Source organism: Pipistrellus hanaki, assembly GCF_964339955.1.
Source record: "Pipistrellus hanaki genome assembly, chromosome: 14".
NCBI classification, from domain to species: domain Eukaryota; kingdom Metazoa; phylum Chordata; class Mammalia; order Chiroptera; family Vespertilionidae; genus Pipistrellus; species Pipistrellus hanaki.
In genome coordinates, this window is record NC_140516.1 from 4,309,502 (window position 1) to 4,327,792 (window position 18,291).

The 18,291-nt window shown below is 46.1% G+C and overlaps 1 protein-coding gene across 1 annotated transcript in view; it reads left to right on the forward strand.

Annotated features, from left to right (window-relative positions):
* Nucleotides 1-826: 826 nt before the first annotated feature.
* Nucleotides 827-18,291, forward strand: part of CHAT (choline O-acetyltransferase) — a 52,160-nt gene continuing 34,695 nt past the window's right edge. Inside the window, exons 1-6 of the mRNA XM_084904755.1 lie at nucleotides 827-1,016; nucleotides 6,959-7,039; nucleotides 9,268-9,459; nucleotides 9,849-9,967; nucleotides 11,410-11,463; nucleotides 17,340-17,520. Of these exons, the coding sequence (XP_084760881.1) occupies nucleotides 6,974-7,039; nucleotides 9,268-9,459; nucleotides 9,849-9,967; nucleotides 11,410-11,463; nucleotides 17,340-17,520 (612 nt within the window). The 5' untranslated portion in view covers nucleotides 827-1,016; nucleotides 6,959-6,973. The remainder of the gene's footprint in view (nucleotides 1,017-6,958; nucleotides 7,040-9,267; nucleotides 9,460-9,848; nucleotides 9,968-11,409; nucleotides 11,464-17,339; nucleotides 17,521-18,291) is intronic.

Here is an 18,291-nt window from a genome sequence, read left to right on the forward strand (position 1 = left end):
GCAGCCTGCCTAAGGCAGAGTGCCCCCACTCCAGGGCCGACGGGCCCCTAGTGCAGCACCTGTGATCAGCGGGGCTGTGTGCGGGGCTGTGTGCGGGGGCTGTGTGCGGGGCTGTGTGCGGGGGCTGTGTGCGGGGGCTGTGTGCAGGGCTGTGTGCAGGCTGTGTGCGGGGCTGTGTGCGGGGCTGTGTGCGGGCTGCGTGCGCAGGGCTGTCGTGTGTGTCTGGCTGTGCTGCTGTTGGGCAGGGTCTGTCTTTGTGGGTCAATCTGAGAGGATCCACAAGGAGGTGGGGGAGGAGTGCTTTGTCTGCAGGAGCGTTGCCTCTGGCTGCCCATCTAGGCATCCCCAGGTCTGTATCTCCCCCACCCCAGTATGGCAGCGGAGGGGGCTGCAGTGATTAACAAACGGACGGTTATCGTTATTTTGAAGGGAGTTGCATCTAGTAGGGCTTGAGCCTGGCCGAGACCGTGGGGAGGGCACAGATTTCCCCAGACTCACCCTCCCCAGGGCTTTGCAGACACAGTGGCGGCCAGGATAATCGGGGAGGGGGGCGGGCCGGGCAGGAGGTGGGGGCTGGGCGGGGGCCATGGGCACGGGTGGGGCAGGGCAGTGTGCTGCACGCCCTTCGCAGCTGAGGACTCTGCTACCCTGTACCAACTGGTCCCGGCTGGGCGGGGAGCCGGGAGGTGGGATCCGGGAAGGCTGCGGGGAGTGGGAGGTGGGGGACAGAGGACGGAGAGGGAGGAGAGAGGGAGGGAGGGTGGGGCTGGGGGAGGAAGGGAGGGGAAGAAGAGAGGGGCGGGAGGAGGAACAGGAGAAGAGGACAGGCGCGGCGGATCTCTGGCAGCCTGCAGGCTGGGAGCCGCGGGGACCGGACCACGTCGTCGGAGGCTCTGCCACTGCCGACAGAGGGAGCAGCCCTCACCCTCGCTCTGCCGACGCGCCCCCAGATCCCTTCAGCCCCCCTCCTGGCCCCCGTGCTGCTCCGGGCGGCAAGGCGCGGCCGCGGAGAGCAGGTGAGAGGCTGGGCTGGCGCGGGGCGCAGAGGGGGCTCCGTCCAGAGCCGGCCGGACCGCACGCCTGGGACTTCGAGTCCTCCAGGTCCGGATCGGCAGCGGGTGGTGGGGCCGCCCGGAGACAGGGGTTCCTCAGCTCCGGCGCTCACCCACCAGAAGGGGGCAGGGGGCGGGGAGCAGGACGCTGAGACGTAGGGGGATGAGGGCTTGGAGAGGCTTGGCCATCGGAGCGCTGGCTCTACACGCATAGCTTCTCCTGAGCCCCATCTGCTGCGAGCCAAGGGCTGGCCCTTCGGTGCAGGAGGAGGGTCTGCAGGTCTCACCCTGCCACCCTGAAGGACCCTCCAGCGCTTGCCTCTCTCCCGTCCTGGGAGAGGCAGGAGGTGGGGAAAGGGCGGCAGTAGCTAGCGGGAGCCAGGTTTGGGGGGGTTAAAGGGGGGCTGGCGGGGAGTGGCTGGAGCGCAGGTGCCGGCAGAGCTGGGTTGGGTCCCTGGGGCAGGCCCAGATCTCTGCGGGAAGCTGTTGGAAGCCGAGAGGGCGCCAGACAGACACCTATGCCCTCTAGACGCCCAAGCCAAGGAGGAGGAGCAGCAGGCTCAGGGCAGGGGCCGCCGTGGCCCCCAGGAAACCAAGCTGCTTTGCCCTGTGAGCCGCTCTGAGACCAGGGTCTCTGAGGTTTGGCTAGTAGGTACCTTGCAGCTATGGCGCTGGCCCGGGCCGGAGCAAGAGGAAGCATGGGCTGCACTGTCTTTAGAGCCTTTACCAACCTGACCTTCTCCTGTTGCCCCCTCAAAACCTTGCTGTGTGGGGGGTGGACCCTCACCTGGATACTGCTGCTTCCTGGGTAGGCAGGGCAGCCCCTAAACTGCATGGTGCTGGCGGTTCGGGGGACCACCGAGCCCGGAGCATGCTGGTATAGTGCTCTGACGACCCTCATTCTCTGCCAGGAGCTTCCAGGTGGCCTTGTGTCCCGGCCCGCGGGACAACAACGGGGGCCGCAGGAACCACCTAAGAGAATGAGGCAAACAAGGAACGCGAAAGAATGGGAGCAAGACAAGGTTCTGATCAAGCTCCGATTTTTATTCTCTGAAATGGCTGTATTTATACAGCAGAAACAAAGGGGGGCAGGGTTGCCTATGCAGGGGGGTCTTTGGTACCTGGCAACACAGGATTGGCTAACTGCCAGGGGCAGTGTGACATTCCAAGGTGCAACATTCCAAGGCTGGGCTATCTAGGGGGGAGGATCAGGAAGGGGAAGTGGCAGGAAGATGCTAAGCTGCAGGCTATCTTATCTTCTGGCCAAGCCCTCAGGGCACCTCATAACTTCTGCTAGAAGGAACTTAATTCTATTTCCTTAAGACTGAGTTGCTTGCCTCAACTCTGCTGGCTCCCAACATCTCCTCCCTTTGTCTTATTGAGGGTGGGCCTTAACCGATTGGGGGAGTAGTGACCTGGTTCCTCCCGTGGGCTTCCCAGGCCCACCAGTGTTAGTGGCTCTTGGTATCTTTTGGGGAGGAGAGGCAGAGCCGATTGGATTTGTATTGATACCAACCTCTATGCAAACCAGGTATGCTCACAGGGAAATCCAGAGGGGGTCGAAATTTTCCCATGACCTTCCCTTGGGAAGAGGGGGTCGGAAAATTTTTTGGACCTTCCCTTGCAATGCTTTGCTCTGCACCCATATCGGTACCCATACCTTTCTCCTTGGTGAGGAGTAGGTAAGCATCCCTCTGGTCATCATGCTGTCCCCGCAGGGAGGGAGCGATGGTAAAGTTCATAATCTTGCTCATGGTCAGCTACGGCTAAACGGTGGTAATGTACCTGGATGGGTTTGGCCAAGATGCTGTCAATATGTTGTTAATTTCTTGACTATTTTAGAGGCAGTTTCTATTCTACGCTTCAACCTAAAAACTAGCATGTACTTATACCTTAATGCTGGTGGCTTAATCTCTGTGAAACCAACCTTCTTTCTATGTCCTTCAAAAATCTATAACCATACTTCAAATCTCCCATTATTTTAAAATATTTAGAAAAGGCAGAGGGAAGAGTGAGCAGGTCCAGCACTGTTCTCAGGCATCCAGCTTATTTAAACTGCCACATTTTTCCTACAGATAAAGATCTCAGATTCTGATAAGCCTGAAAAGGAGAATGGGAGAATTTTCAGGAAAATGAGTCTTCACTCCTGAGTCAATACTGCAGGGCGACTCAAGTGGTGTCCGGTCGGACTCTTTACAAAATCTGTTAACCTCTGAAAAGCTCAGGGGCCAAAGGATAGGATTGATAAGAAACCTATGAGGGGGCCCAGGATGGGAAGAAGGTAGGGGAGAAGTCCATTTAGTCTGCTCCAGAGAGGGTTCTCGAACAGTTCTTTCCGCCGCTTTCTTGTCTCGGTCGATTCCGGCCTTGTTGGCGTAGAAACAGCAACGTTCCTGTAGGGCTAAGCATATTTCTCCCTGCTCTGCTCTGAGTAAGTCTAACCTGCTCCTATTTTGTAGAACAACTTCAGCTAAGGAGTCAATTTGGTCTTGGAGATCATTAATGATACTAGAGAGGCCTTGGACATCATTGATTACTTGGTTAGATAACTTAGTATAAGAATGTACAACCACTCCTAGCCCCGCATTATTACTGAATCTGATAAAACTCTTTCCTGGTTTATGCTTCCTTCTACCTAGCTGACTCGGTGGAGGCTATAGTACAGGAGGCCTGATGCCTTTCGCCTGCTGTACGATCCTCTGCATCACAATTTAAAAAATTTTAAAGTATAAAAAGTATGACTGAGCTTCTCTTGAGGTGACACATATCTGTCTCCTCCTTTTTTGTTTTTAAAATGATCTTAAGAGTACGAATGGCTCTTTCCACCACTGAGTGACATTTATTTTACCAGACTTGATTAGGTTTAAGTCCTGGGGGATTTATTCGTAAGGTTGGTATAGGAAGTTGGATAATATTCTGAGGACATTGTTTCTAATAAAATATGGAAATTGTCATTCTCAAAAAACATTTTATAGACTGAAAATTAAATGAAAAGTTCCTCTGAATTAATGTGCCTTATAATAGTTGTTTTAATAATTTTTGCTATATTTACCATATAAGTACTATTACTATAGATTGAAGGGCTCCATAAAGTAAAATCTGTTAAGGCATAAGTAAGAGCTTGTATTTCTATTGAAATATAAGAGGTTTGAAGGACCTTTGCTCCTCTGCTGTAGTATATCTAGCCTTTCTAGAACTGGATCTATCTGTAAAAATGGTTAATACCTGAGATAAAAAATTTCTTTTACTGTGGTAGTTAATACTATTCCCTGTGTTTAAAAATAAAGAAAATTTATTTCTGAATTCACAAGCCACAAATGTTGCCTTGCCTTTAGCTTGATTAAAATGTTGGCGGCTATATATAGTTAGGATTCAATTATTTATAAAACATTGGCTTCTCATGTAACTTAATTTATATGACATTGATTATATTGTAAAAGCTAATTTATAAAGTAACTTAAGTAGGTATTTTTAATTTAAAAAAATAATGTCAAAGATTTTATTGGTCTGATCCAAATGTATGGCTTCTATCTTTCTTGAAATCTTATTGCTGTTGAAAAATTTGGCTATTTTTAAGAAATATATTGTCCTTGCCTTTCCCACAGGTGAAAACCTTCATAATATTTAATATATACCTATTAATTTTTACTTGATAAGACTTTCCATGTAATTTCAAGTATATTAGATCTGTTTTAAAAAGTTTTCCTATAAGAAGAGAGAATAAATCTCTTGTATTACTCCAGGCCCTTGGAGCTTTCCTAGAATCATCTCTGTTAAGGCCTTGAAATTTTAACATGGAAAAAAACATCAAATAAATATCTACATCTTAAAGATATCAATTAGATTTAGGCTAGTATTTGTATAGAAAAATTTTTGGTGGAGATCACAGAATTAATCCTCTTTTTAATTAGATCAATAATAAGCAATTTATTTTGAATTCCTAATTATTAGAGGAAATATAATATTTTATTTTCTTAAAAATAAGTTCTTATGCTTCAAGTACCTAATCACTACAACTCTACAATTTCTCCTAATTTAATTTGAACTTTGAATTTTTAAAGCTGGCAAGTCAAATATATTTAGTAGTTCTTAGATTAATAACACTTTATGTTAATCAGCTTAACAATAACCCACAACCTTCAGACCAACTAACACTTTATATTTCTAAGAAAAATACAAGACATAATCAATTAATAGATTCAATTCTGTCCTCTAGGTTTTTTATGAGGCAAATTTGAACTTTAATTTTTATTTGCCAGTTCTGGGAAACTAGGTTTTGTTTATTCAACTGTAAATTATCACATTCTTTAAGATGGCTACTGGCAGGACACTATCTTAACTGTCTGCTGGGGGAAGGGACTTTACCCTTTCCTCCCTCAACAAAGGATGTAGCCAGTTATCTGGACTACTTAGATTAGATCTTTAAAGTATTTACTTTGGATAAATTCTATGACAGAGACAAATTTACTTATTTTCTTGAAGGCCTTAAAAGTTAACTTTTTAAAAAGGTTCACTAGCATTTTGAAAACTATTTCTTATTATGGAAATGCGAATCTTGTTGCTGGAATTAGCTCGAATTTCTTTCAAGAAGATTTTTTAGCTGTTTTTCTCAGGAAAAAGAATCAGTTCTGGGTTTTTCATTTCTGTAGCCCTTGTAAAAAGTTAAGGCTAGTTCAAGACTTATCTAATATCCGAAATCGGACGTGCGCGCACTTAGTCTTATACTAGCTTTCTCTTTACACGTGCACAGATATCCCAGACGCATTTCTAAATTTTTTAAAACTTTTTTTATGGCGAGAAAGGAAATTTTTAATTTAATATACTAGGAGAGCGGGCTTCTATATTGGATCGCCTCATGTCTCTCCCTTCCCCCACATTCTGCTTACTTCAGGGGAAGCATCAACAACAGATCTGGCTGAATTTCTTTTCATGCTTAAAAGATGGACAGATCTCAAATTTTTTTTTTTTTTGATTTCTGAAATAATAATTAATACCCAATTTGGTCAAGATTTGCATTTCCCTGTGAGTTTTCTTATAATTTTTAAACAAGGCATTAAGTCAGAGGTAGTTTCAGCAGTGGAGTTCCACTTATAGATTTTAAATTCCATACATATACTAAGATTCTAATTTCAACAAAAAACAACATTATTTTGTGATCACATAGACTTCAACATTCACTCTAAAGAGCACTTTCATTTCTAAGATCCTTTTTTTTTTTTTTTTTCTAGCCTTAATTCTTCGTGCCTGGAGGGACTCCTTGAGCCCTTTTTCTAAGATTCTTTTTTCTTAACCCTTACTCCTCGCGTTCTGAGGGAAATCTTGACACCGTCAAGGAACATTTCATGACAACTCAAGGAATTCCCCATTATTGGTCAATTGGATGGTTCTCAAAGAGATCCCTTCTCCACGTAAGCCTCCGGGACGTATAAACCCCGTGCCGGGTCAGCTTGAATTTTCTCGTCAACCCAGGAATTCAGGCGGAATTACTCTCTTTTCGACTCTACCCTTTACTCCCTTGCTTGCGTGAAACAGTCGGTAGGTATAATCTGCCTACACGGATCCTCACAGACAGGGAGACCCCGTTTGCCCTCCTCAGGCGCGCAGATCTCCCCGTGGTAAGGGTAGACGTCCAACCCTGGGGGAATCAGGTGGGCCCGGGTGACAGCAGTCTGATGGAGTAGGTACCAGCTGGAGGCTCACTTCATGCCCTGCCCTCTCTTATTTGGGGGCTCAGAGAGGACACTGTGCAGGACGGCTGGTCTGGGGCCAGGCCAACAAAGAGACCCATGTCATTACTGTCCAGCTGTGGCCCCCTCACAGGGTGTAGCAGGAGATGAAAGGCAGGTCTGTGGGGCTGTTGTGTTGATGGCTCTCTGCTTCAACAGATCTGCACTCTGTTTCCTCAGCCACAAGTCACCAAGATGCCCATCCTGGAAAAAGCGCCCCAGAAGATGGCAGCAAAAACTCTCAGCAGTGAGGAGGAAAAGGTGAGTAACTTTTGGAGCTCTCTCACTTATCCCTACTCTCCCCACTCACATGCCCTTGGCTTCCAGAATAATCCTGAATGGGATTTGCCCTCAGCACTTTCCTAATCTCAGCTCTCCCCAGGAGGCCCGGGCTGCATCCCTGCCTGAGCCCCTTGAGGAGCCTGGAGGGCTTGGCGGCTCTAGGAACAGCTTTAAGGTGCCTCAACTTTTGTGGCAAGGGTTCAGGATCTGAAGAAGGGACTGACGCACAAGTGAAAACATTAGACAAGAAATATGAATGTAAAAGGCATGGGGGCCAGGTGGAGACCTCTCTCTGTAGAGGCACACTGACACCTGGCCTTGTCCACTTTTCACGCAGTTTTAGATGCACATCTTGCCCTCAGTAAAGCATGGCAAACAGGTAGCAGACAGACCATCTCTAAGGACAATAAAGATCAGTAAAGATCGGTGAGGTTCAGTAAATGTTGAGGCTAATTAGGTCAGGAAATTGCTTTGGGCCACCACTATCTCAACAGAACAATAGTGCTTGGCACTAGTCCTGCTAAGACCCAAGGTCCACCGGCCTTCCGAGTTCCTTGATTCACTCTCATGATAGTATGGGCGGTGGGTGACTTCCCGCATCAAGGGGAATGCTGTTAGGCACATTCCCTAACCCCAAAGTCCAGGGGGAACCCATGACCTGGGCCAGATACTTTTATCTCCCAGGACTTCCCCGGCCCCAAGCTCCACTTCCGATGGCTCTGAGCCCAGGAGAGTTGGCTTAGGTAAGCCGTGCAACATCCCAGCCCTGGTATTGTCACTAGTTCAGCCCTGGAGCTGCAGGCACTATCTTTCCCACTGACCTGAGACAAACCTCCCTCCTGAGAAGGCCTCCTCCTCCCATTCCACTGACCTGAGTGATAGAGCACATCTGTTCCCCAGTGTCGCACATGTGTGTCCCTTTGCCACACTTGTCTTCTTGACATCTCCTTGACAACCACACCACTCTCCTTCCCCCACCCTCGCATCCACCACCATAGAGAGGAGAAACCACTGAAAGAAGGCAGCCAACTTTGTGAAATTTAAGCAGTAATATGAAATTTTCTGGTTTCTAATTGTGGTCAGCTAAGTGAGGAAGGAAGGGGGTAGAAAAGAGAGCAAGGGAGACAGAAGAGAACAGCCGAGGAAGGAGCAGAGTGAATATTGGATGAAGACTGATTTCAGGTCTCAGCTCTGCCACCAAATTGCTGGATGACCTGTGACTATCCACTCTCTGGGCCTAAGTTTCCTCATCTGCCAACGGGGCTAAGCCATAACCTGTGAGACCCCCCAGAGAACACAGCTGGTAAACTGGGAAGTATGGGGCCCCCCGAGATTATGAGATTCCTCTTGGGGATTCCTCTGGAAGGATCAGGACAGTAACATTGGAACATGTAACCATGTGCCCATTTGGGGCCAGTTGCTTCTCTCATTTCATTCTCTGCGGGCCCCTCTGAGGTAGGACCTGTCCTTTATGTCCTATCCATGAGGAAGCTGAGACTGAGAAAGATTAAGAGAGGAAGGACTTCCACATCACCCCACCCCCGTACCCCCACGAAGCAGAACCCCCTGTCTGGGTTTCATAAACTGCAAGGGATTGAATAAGGAGCCCAGAGCATGAGTCACCTTCCAGGAAACATCTTGCAGAATTCTGGTCATTGGGACAAGCAATGGCCGACGTCTCCCGCCCTCGTCCACCTGTCCACAGCTCTCCATTAGAGTCAGTCGGATTCTGGAGCTCCGGCTGGGAACAGTTCCTAAATTAAGAATGACCAGCAATCACTATCAATAACAGGACAATTTCATCTTAGACTCATTCACTGTAGTTGATGGGCCTTTCGCATCAATGATCTCTTATCCTAAAGAGATGGAGGTTATTGATGCCATCTGACAGGGGAGAAAACTGAGGCACAGAGATAGGGGTGATTTGTTTAAGATCAAACAGCCAGTCAGCAGCAGGGTCAGGGATGAATCCAGGTCTTTTCCTCTGCACTTTTTTCCTTTGGGGTCAGAGCTGGGGTATGGGAGAGAGCAAACAGGAGCCTCCTAACTTCACAGTTCTACTGAGCTGAGCAGAGCCCTGGAAACAGACGAGTCTCAGGATAGGAAGCAAGAATGGTAGCAGATGCACAGACCCTAGGCATCGACTTGGACAGGCCTGGGCCACACATGACAGACAGGCACAGTAAGACCTGTGACCCTCTTTCCAGGAGCTGCCCAAACTCCCGGTGCCCCCCCTGCAGCAGACCCTGGCCACGTACCTGCGGTGCATGCAGCACCTGGTGCCCAGGGAGCAGTTCCGGAGGAGCCAGGCCATCGTGCAGCAGTTTGGGGCCCCAGGGGGCCTGGGTGAGACCCTACAGCAGAAGCTGCTGGAGCGGCAAGAGAAGACTGCCAACTGGGTAAGCATCGCTGGGAGAGGGCTGACTGGGGGGCGGGGGCAGGCAAGGGACCCATGGGTCAGGAGGCAGACTTGGAGACAGAGGGATGTGGGTGAGAGACAGGTAGGTGACAAAGACAGGGCAGATGGGGCACAGGGATGGGGGAGAGAGGAGAGAGGTCAGGGCAAGGCTGTGAAACATGGCCCTAGCACATAACTAGGTGCAGTGTATGCTTGTGGAATGAATGAATGAATGAATGAATGAATGAAGTGCGTGATCCATTGAAGTGTCCCGATTGGCCTTAAGGGCTGCCAGGATGCGATCAGTGCGCTCCACAGGCAAGGTGCCTTTCTGGGAGGGGTGTGTGTGGCCCTTGTGGGTAAGGGCTCCCCTCCCCTGCTCTCCCGCAGGTGGCTGAGTACTGGCTGAATGACATGTATCTCAATAACCGCCTAGCCCTGCCTGTCAACTCCAGCCCCGCTGTGATCTTTCCCCGGCAGCACTTCCAGGACACCAATGACCAGCTCAGGTGAGGCCCCTGCTCCCGCTCACAGCGGGGAGCTGCCTGAGGAAGTCTTGGCCCGGCACCAGGAAGGAAAGCTGAAGCTCCTCTGGGCGGTCTGGGCGGAGCTTTCTGAGGCCAAGTGTCGCTGAGAGGGGGCGGCCCAGGCCGTGAGGTCAGGAAGGAAGTTAGGTGAGGCTGCCCCTGAGGAACAAACACAGGTCTGCCTCCGAAGCATTTATTTGGAGGACACGGGCGCCCAGGTGTCCTCATAGCAATCTTGACCTGGCTGAGGCCCTGGGAGAAGGTGGGTCCCCTCTGATCCTGCCAGTGCTTGAGGCTGGGATTGTCTGTGGGACACATTGCCCAGGTGATCTGAGAGGCCCCAGCAGCCCCCAGCTCCAAACAGAGGCTCCGAGAAACTGGCAAAGGTTTCCTCCCGCCAGCTGCCTTCGCCAGAGCCCGTGCCATCTGCTGCAATCTCCCGGCTCACTGAGCCGCTGCAATGGCCTCTGGGCCCGCTGATGACGATGGAGGGACCATTCACGCAAGGCTGGGGCAGGGCGAAGGATCTCCCTGCAGCAGCCACTGAGCTCCAAATCCAGTCTCTGGTTTTAAGACCTGAGTGGGACACAGTGCGGGACAGTTCAGGGGAGGAAAAGAACAGAGGGCTGGGCCCGCCACCCAGAGGCGGGGTTCAGCGATGGTTGGGAGATCCCAGTCCGTCCTTCCTCACCAAGACCAGTCCAAAGGTCTGGGAGCACCTTCCCCCTCCCCTGTAGCCAGGCCCCCACCCCCATCCCCCACCCCCACCCCTGGCAAAAGGAAGTGAGTGAGTGGATAAACAACTTCTGAGAACAGTTCTCAAAATCGCACCGGAGCGGGCATTTTTCTCCTGATGCAATTAAGCCGGGCTCCTCAGCCATGAGCAGTAAAGGTGACACCATCCCTGGCAGGGCTCTCTGGTGTGCTTTCCTTCAGCACCCACTTCCTGTTCATTAGCACCGAGGGGACCAAACTACTGACTTTCCCCAGGAGACAGATTTGTCCAAAACCCAGGGTGCTGGCTGAGGCCAGCCCAACACGAGCCTTTCCTGGGCAGATCCCCTGCTCTTCCAGCCCTTTCCGGAGGCTCTGTGGCCTCTCCTGGCTTCCTCTCCCTCCTCCTTCACCTCCTCATTCACTTTCTGGTTTCCTCTCCTCCCCGAAGTTCTCTCCAGGGCACCGTTTTTAACCCAAAGCCTGTGAAGTGCTGACAGCATAGAGGTGGGGAGGGGCAGCAGGTAGCCCATCTTCTTAGGGCAGCACTCAGACCTGGCATCTGGGGAGGGGGGGTCATTGAGTTTGGGAGAGATAGAAAGAGGGAGGGGGAAAGGGAAGGAAGGATATGGGGAGAAAGAAAGAAGGAGCAAGGGAGAGTGGGAGGCTGGGCCCCGGAGAGGAGAGGCTAAGGCTTCATCTCTCTGCAGGTTTGCCGTCAACCTCATCTCGGGAGTGCTCAGCTACAAGGCCATGCTGGACAGGTAGGACTGGGCGTCGCCTGCGAGAGGCAGTGCCTCCGGATTCTCCTCTCTTCCGGCCACAATGCACAAGGAGCTCTGAGGGCAGTGACATTTTTCAGCTCTGTGTTCCTGTCAGAGTCGGTGGTACCACACCCACCCCAGCATCAGAATGACCTTTACCCAGCTGCCCCAACCACCAATAGTTCCTTTTCCTGGTGTAAGCACTATCCTGCCTGGATCCCTTTAAAATGCCCCCCTTCCTCCATACCTTATATGTACACACGAGCATGTGCACCAGGAATCTGGAGCCTCTCACACAGGAGAGGGGGGAGAAGGGAGAGTTGTAGGAGCAGGACAGGTGAGTCAGCCCTGCCACCTGCTACTTGAGGTGCGGTTCTCCTCAGCCCAAGCCTGTTGACTTGGCTTCAACCCCGCATTCCTTTCTGCCTCAATCAAACAATCCGTGGTGTTTGTAAATATGAAATGTTTGTAAAACATTACAAAAATTAATTAGTAAAAAATGGTACCAAGTATGAGATCACTTTTTGTTAGTTAATGTCTTATTTTATTTTTAAATTACAGTTTACATTCAAAATTATTTTGTATTAGCTTCAAGTGTAAAGATGAGTGTTTATAGACAATCGTATACTTTACAAAGTGTTCCTCTTGATATTTCTAGTAGCCAATTGGCTCTATATATAGTTATTATAATATATCCCTGTGACTGTTTTGATCTACCAGTCTGTACTTTTCGATCCCTTCACCCTTTCACCCAGTTCCCCAGCACACCCCTCTCCTTTGACAACTATCAGTCTACTGTCTGCATCTATGAGTCTGTTTTGTTTATTCATTTCTACTGCTCTTTAGATTCCATGTATACCTGAAATAATATACTCTTTGTTTTTCTCTGATTGACTTATTTCACTTAGCATAACACTCTCTAGGTCCAACCATGCTGTAGCAAATGGTAAGATTGCATTCTTCTTCATGGTAGAGTAAAATCCCATTGTGTATATGTACCAGCACTTTTTAATCCATTTGTCTATTAATGGGCACTTGGGTTGCTTCCATATCTTGGGCAATTATACATATGCTTCAATGAACATGAGGGTGCATATGTTCATTTGAATTAGTGTTTTGAATTTCTTCAGATATATTCCCAGAAGTAGAATGATGAGGTCATAAGGCAGTTAAGTTTTTAATTTTTCAAGGAACGTCCATATTTTTTTTTATAATGGCTGTACCAATTTTAAATTCCATCAACAGTGAAAAAAGTTTCCCTTTTCTACACAATCTCATCAACACTTTTTTGTTGTTGATTTAGTGATGATAACCTTTCTGACATCTGTGAAGTGATATTTCACTGTGGTTTTAATTTATATTTCTCTGATGATTAGTGATGTTAAGCTTCATGTGTCTATAGGCCAGCTCTATGTCCTCTTTGGAGAAGTATCTATTTAGGTCCTTCACCAATATTTAAAATTTTTTTGGTGTTGGATTGTATATGCTCTTTAACATTTTAGATATTAACCCCTTATCAGATGTATTGTTGGCAAATATGTTCTCCATTCAGTGGGTTGTCTTTTTCATTTTGTTGATGGCTTCCTTTGCTGTGCAAAAACTTTTTAGTTTGAGATAGTTTCATTTATTTATTTTTTCTTTTGTTTCCCTTTCTCAAGGAGATATATATGAAAAAAATATTGCTACAAGAAATACCCAAGATTTTTCTGCCTAACTTTTGTTCTAGGATTTTAATGGTTTCAAGCCTTACACTTAAGTGTATTCCATTTTGAGTTTACTACTGTATATGGTGTAAGAAAGTGGTCTAGTTTAATTTTTTTGTATATATCTTGTTCAATTTTTTCAACATTATTTATTTAATAGACTGTCTTTAACCCATTATATATTCTTTCCTCCTTTGTCATGTATTAATTGACCATATGGGCATGAGTTTATTTTTGAGATTTTTATTCTGTTCCATTGATCTATATGTCTGTTTTTATGCCAATACCATGCTATTTTGATTACTATGGCATTGTAGTATAGTTTGATATGAGGTAGAGTGATTCCTCCACCTTTGTTCTTCTTTCTCAAGATTGCTGTGCCTATGTGGGGTCTTTTGTGATTCTATATAAATTTTAGGGTTATTTGTTCTAGTTCTGTGAAATATACCATTGCTATTTTAATATAAATTGTGTTGAATCTATGGATTGCTTTGGGTAGTACAGACATTTTTACAATGTTATTTTTTTAATTCATGAGCATGGTGTATGCTTGGTTTTATTTTTATTTTCTCTTCAGTGTTTCATAATTTTCCAAGTACAAATTTACCTCCTTGGCTAAATTTATTCCTACATATTTTTTTTTATTTTATATTATTGTAAGTGGGATTGTTTTCTTAGTTTCCCTTTCTGATAGTTCAATTTTAATATTTAAAAATGCAACCAATTTTTTAATATTTATTTTGTATTCTGCTTCTTTACTGAATTTATATATTAGTTTTAGTAGTTTTTGGTGGAGTCTTTAGGGTTTTCTATATACAGTATTATATCATCTGCAAATAATGACAGTTTTACTTCTTCCTTTCTAATTTGGATGCCTTTTATTTATTTTTTCTTGTCTGATTGCTATGACTAGGACTTCCAATACTATGCTGAATAAGAATGGTGAAAGCAGACATCCTTGTCTTGATCTCAAATTTAAGCTAAATACTTATAATTTTTGCCTGCTGAGTATATGATTATTGGCTGTGGGTTTGTCACATATGGCTTTTATTATGTTGTGATATGTTCCCTCTGTTAGAAATAAGGTGAGCCCCTAAATTTAGGGGTCCTGGTAGAACACAAAGCATTCTGGGGAGCCAGGCAGCAAGGCAAACATCTTTACTCCTGCAGGAGGGTGTGCAGTACATGGTCTAGGAGCACACACACACTGAGCAGGCAGTCTGCTCAGCTTTTTAATTCTGACGCTCGTGACCTGCCCCTCATTCTCAATTGGAGCTCAGGCGCATAGTCTTTAACCACTGGCTAATTCAAAGAAAGGGGTTGACCTTTGTCATTTTAAGATGGCGGCCCCCAGGGAACTGCAAGTCATGTGGCCAATATGGCAGCTACTAAGTAACATGAGCAAACATGGCGGTTGTCTAAACTGTTCCTTGACAGAAAAGATTACTTGTTTATTCTCACACTTTTATCCCCACTATCCTGAGAATTTTTATCATAAATGGGTCCTGGACTTCATTAAATTTTTTTATGCATCTATTGAAGTGGTCATATGGTTTATTCTTCATTTTGTTTATGTGGTATATCACATTTATTGGTTTACATATATTGTACCAACCTTGCATCCCTAGAATAAATCCTACTTAATCATAGTATATAATATTTTTAATGTATTGCTGGATCTGGTTTGCTAATATTTTGTTGAGGATTTCAGTATCTATGTTCATTAAGGATATTGGCCTATAATTTTCTTTTTAATTCTCACTTGCGGATATTTTTCCATTGATTTTCAGAGAGAGTGGAAGAGAGAGGAAAAGACAGAGGAAAAGATCAATGTGAGAGAAACGCATGGATTGGTTGCCTCCTGTACAAGCCCCAAGGAGCCTGCAACAGAGGTACGTGCCCTTGACCAGAATCAAACCTAAGACCCTTTGGTTCACTGAGCCAAACACTCTGTCTTCTGAGCTAAACGGGCTAGGGCTGTCCTATAATTTTCTTTCTTTGTAGTGTTCTTATTTGGCTTTGGAATTAGGAGAATGTTGGCCTTGTAAAATGAGTTTGGAAGTCTTCACTCCTCTGGATTTCCTTGGGATCATTTAAGAAGGTTAGGTGTTGTTTCTTCTTTGAGTGTTTGGTACAATTCACCTGTGAAGCCATTGTCTGGTCCAGGACTCAGGTTTGTTGGAAGTGTGTGATTCCTACTTCAATTTTATTAGTTGTAATTGTCTATTCAGATTTTCTGATTCTTCCGATTCTGTTTTTGGAAGACTGTATGTTTATGGGAATTTATCCATTTCTTCCACTTTGTCCAATTGGTTGACATATGCTAGTAGTTGTTCATGCTGTTTTCTTATCATCCTTTGTATTTTTGTGCTGTCAGTTGTTACTTGTTGGTTTTCATTTCTGATTTTATTTATTTGGACCCTCTATATTATTATTGATGTTTTACAGAGAGGAAGAGAGAGGGATAGAGAGTTAGAAACACTGATGAGAGAGAATCATCAATCAGCTGCCTCTTGCACACCCCCTATTGGGGATGTGCCCACAACCAAGGTACATGCCCTTGACCAAAATAGAACCTGGGACCTTTCAGTCCACAGACGGATGCTCTATCCACTGAGCCAAACCTGTTTTGGCATGGGCCCTCTATCTTTTTCCCTTGGTGAGTTTGATTAAAGGTTTGTCAATATTGTTTATCTTTTCAAAGAACCAGGTCTCAGTTTCACTGAGAACCTTAAAGATTCCACCAAAACATTACTATTAACTGATAAATAAATTCAGTTAAATAATAGAAAACAAATATTCAGAAATGGTTGCATTGTTTTGTATTTTTTAGGTTATATTTCATATATTTCCACTCTGATATTTATTATTTTACTTCTTCTACTGTCTTTGGGCTTTTTTCCTCATTCTTTTAGATGTAAGGTTTGGTTGTTTATTTTAGATTTTTTCCTGTTGTTTTGAGATAGGCCTGTAATGCTATGATTTTTCCTCTTAGGTAAGTTTGCTTTTGCTGTGTCCCTTAGATTTTGTATTGTGTTCCCATTTTTATTTGTGTTAAGGCATTATTTTTATTTCTTCCTTGATCTCATTGTTAACTCATTCATTGTTTAGTAACCTGTTGTGTGTTTTTCTGGTTTTTTTTTTTTCTTCTTATAATTGATTTCTCATTTCAAAACATTGTGATCAGAGAAGATGTCTAACATGACCAATCTTCTTAAATTTATTGACTTGTTTTATGTTCTAACATGTGATGAGACCACTTTTATTATTGGATGCAAAGACATAAGATTCCTGCTACAAATGTTCCTATAAGATCCCCCTGTTGTAGGTTGGTCTTTACAGTTCAGTTCAATACTCACACTTGGAGCAGCAGGGTGGTGGGACATCCACCCAGTCACCTGATTGCCCCCAGCTCTTCTCATGGCTGCCTCTTACCCTCAGGGCTCAGCTCACATATCCAGTCATCAGCAAGACTGTCCCTGGCCACCTTGTCACCCTAGCTCACTACCCGAAACCCTCCCATTTACCAGTTTGCTGCTTGTTATCTGTGCCCCACTGACATATTCCAGGACCTGCACTCCATTAGAACAGGAAACTCATCTCTTGTTTGCGACTATATCTTTCCAGATCCCAGAATGGTGCCTAGCACAAAGGAGTGCTGGGTAACATTTGTTGTCTGAAAGGTTAGAGGGAAAGAAGGGGAGAGAAACATGGAGGAAGAGAGGAGGAGGAGGAAGAGGGAAATGGAGGGAGGAAAGACATAAGACATGCTGAGACCACAGGGAAAAGAGACTATTCTGCCTTGAACTCAGAGGAGGCTTTTAGAAGAGATGATGGACTAGAAGGGGTTTTCTAAACAAATTAGCTGAGCACAAGGTGGGGGTGAAGGCGTCTAAGCAAAGATTAACATAAGAAAGGCAAAGGGGGCTGATTGGGTAAGATCTGCACTGAAATGCATGAGGCAGGAATGAGGGAGACTAATGAAGGTGCAGGAAATCCCCAAGGATCTTCTTGGCCATGGAAATGGGCATTCCACTACTTTAAAAAGTGGAGGTTTAAGCTCTTTGACTGCCATCATAGTGTGGTTCTCATTTCTGTGCCCCACTTTGCCTAATCAAGTTGCAGTAGAACCAATTCTGACTTCCTGCCTTGCTCCCCACTCTCCCCCTCCAGTCACTCCATCCCCACTGATTGTGCCAAGGGCCAGCTGTCAGGGCAGCAGCTCTGTATGAAGCAATATTTCGGCCTCTTCTCTTCCTACCGCCTCCCTGGCCACGTCCAGGACACACTGGTGGCCCAGAAGAGCAGTGTCATGCCTGAGCCGGAGCACATCATTGTGGCCTGCTGCAACCAGGTAAGCGGCCCCCGCTGCGGCAGCCTTAGGGCCCGGGGAGGACACATGTGTGCTCAGGCATTCCTGCTTTTCCAAGGGTGCTCACCCCCTCCCAGAGCTACACAGTGAGCTGGGGCAGAGTGGCCCCAAAGTGGGACCTCCACACTCCCTGTCAGTTCCATTTCTCTCCATTGGTTGGATTTTCAGTCATCGATTAAGAACACCTTCAGTGGGCTCCCATTCCAGCCTGACCCTCCAGGTCAGGTCGAAGAGTTGCCTGGATAATGGATTCAGGGTCATTAATGAGACCCTGCAAGGCCCCAGACCCTCCACATGCAGTGACCAAGGCCATGACCTTCCCAGAAACTATACACAGACAGACAGCTTTGCAGATTGTTGGGACCTCCTTGCCTTTTTATCTGCACTCACTATAGTGTGTTTGAGATCTATCCCTATAGCTGAATATGGAACTATAGTTCGTGTGTTTTTTTTTTACTGCTGGGCAGGCATACACTGGACAAGTACATACATTTTACTTAGCATTCTCCTACAGGAGACATTTAAGTTCTCTCTACCATTTTGTTGCTGCAAACTGCTCATATGTATGTTCCCATATACTTGATAAGAACAGGGGAAGAAAGGGCATGGGAGAGTAGAGCACAAGGGTATATGTTTCTCTAAGGTTTAGGCTAAAATGTATATTTATAAGCACAATTGCTGTATGCACATTTTTAGTTTTAATAGACCCTGTCCCCCAACAATGGTTGTGCCAATTTATACTCAAGTCCCCAT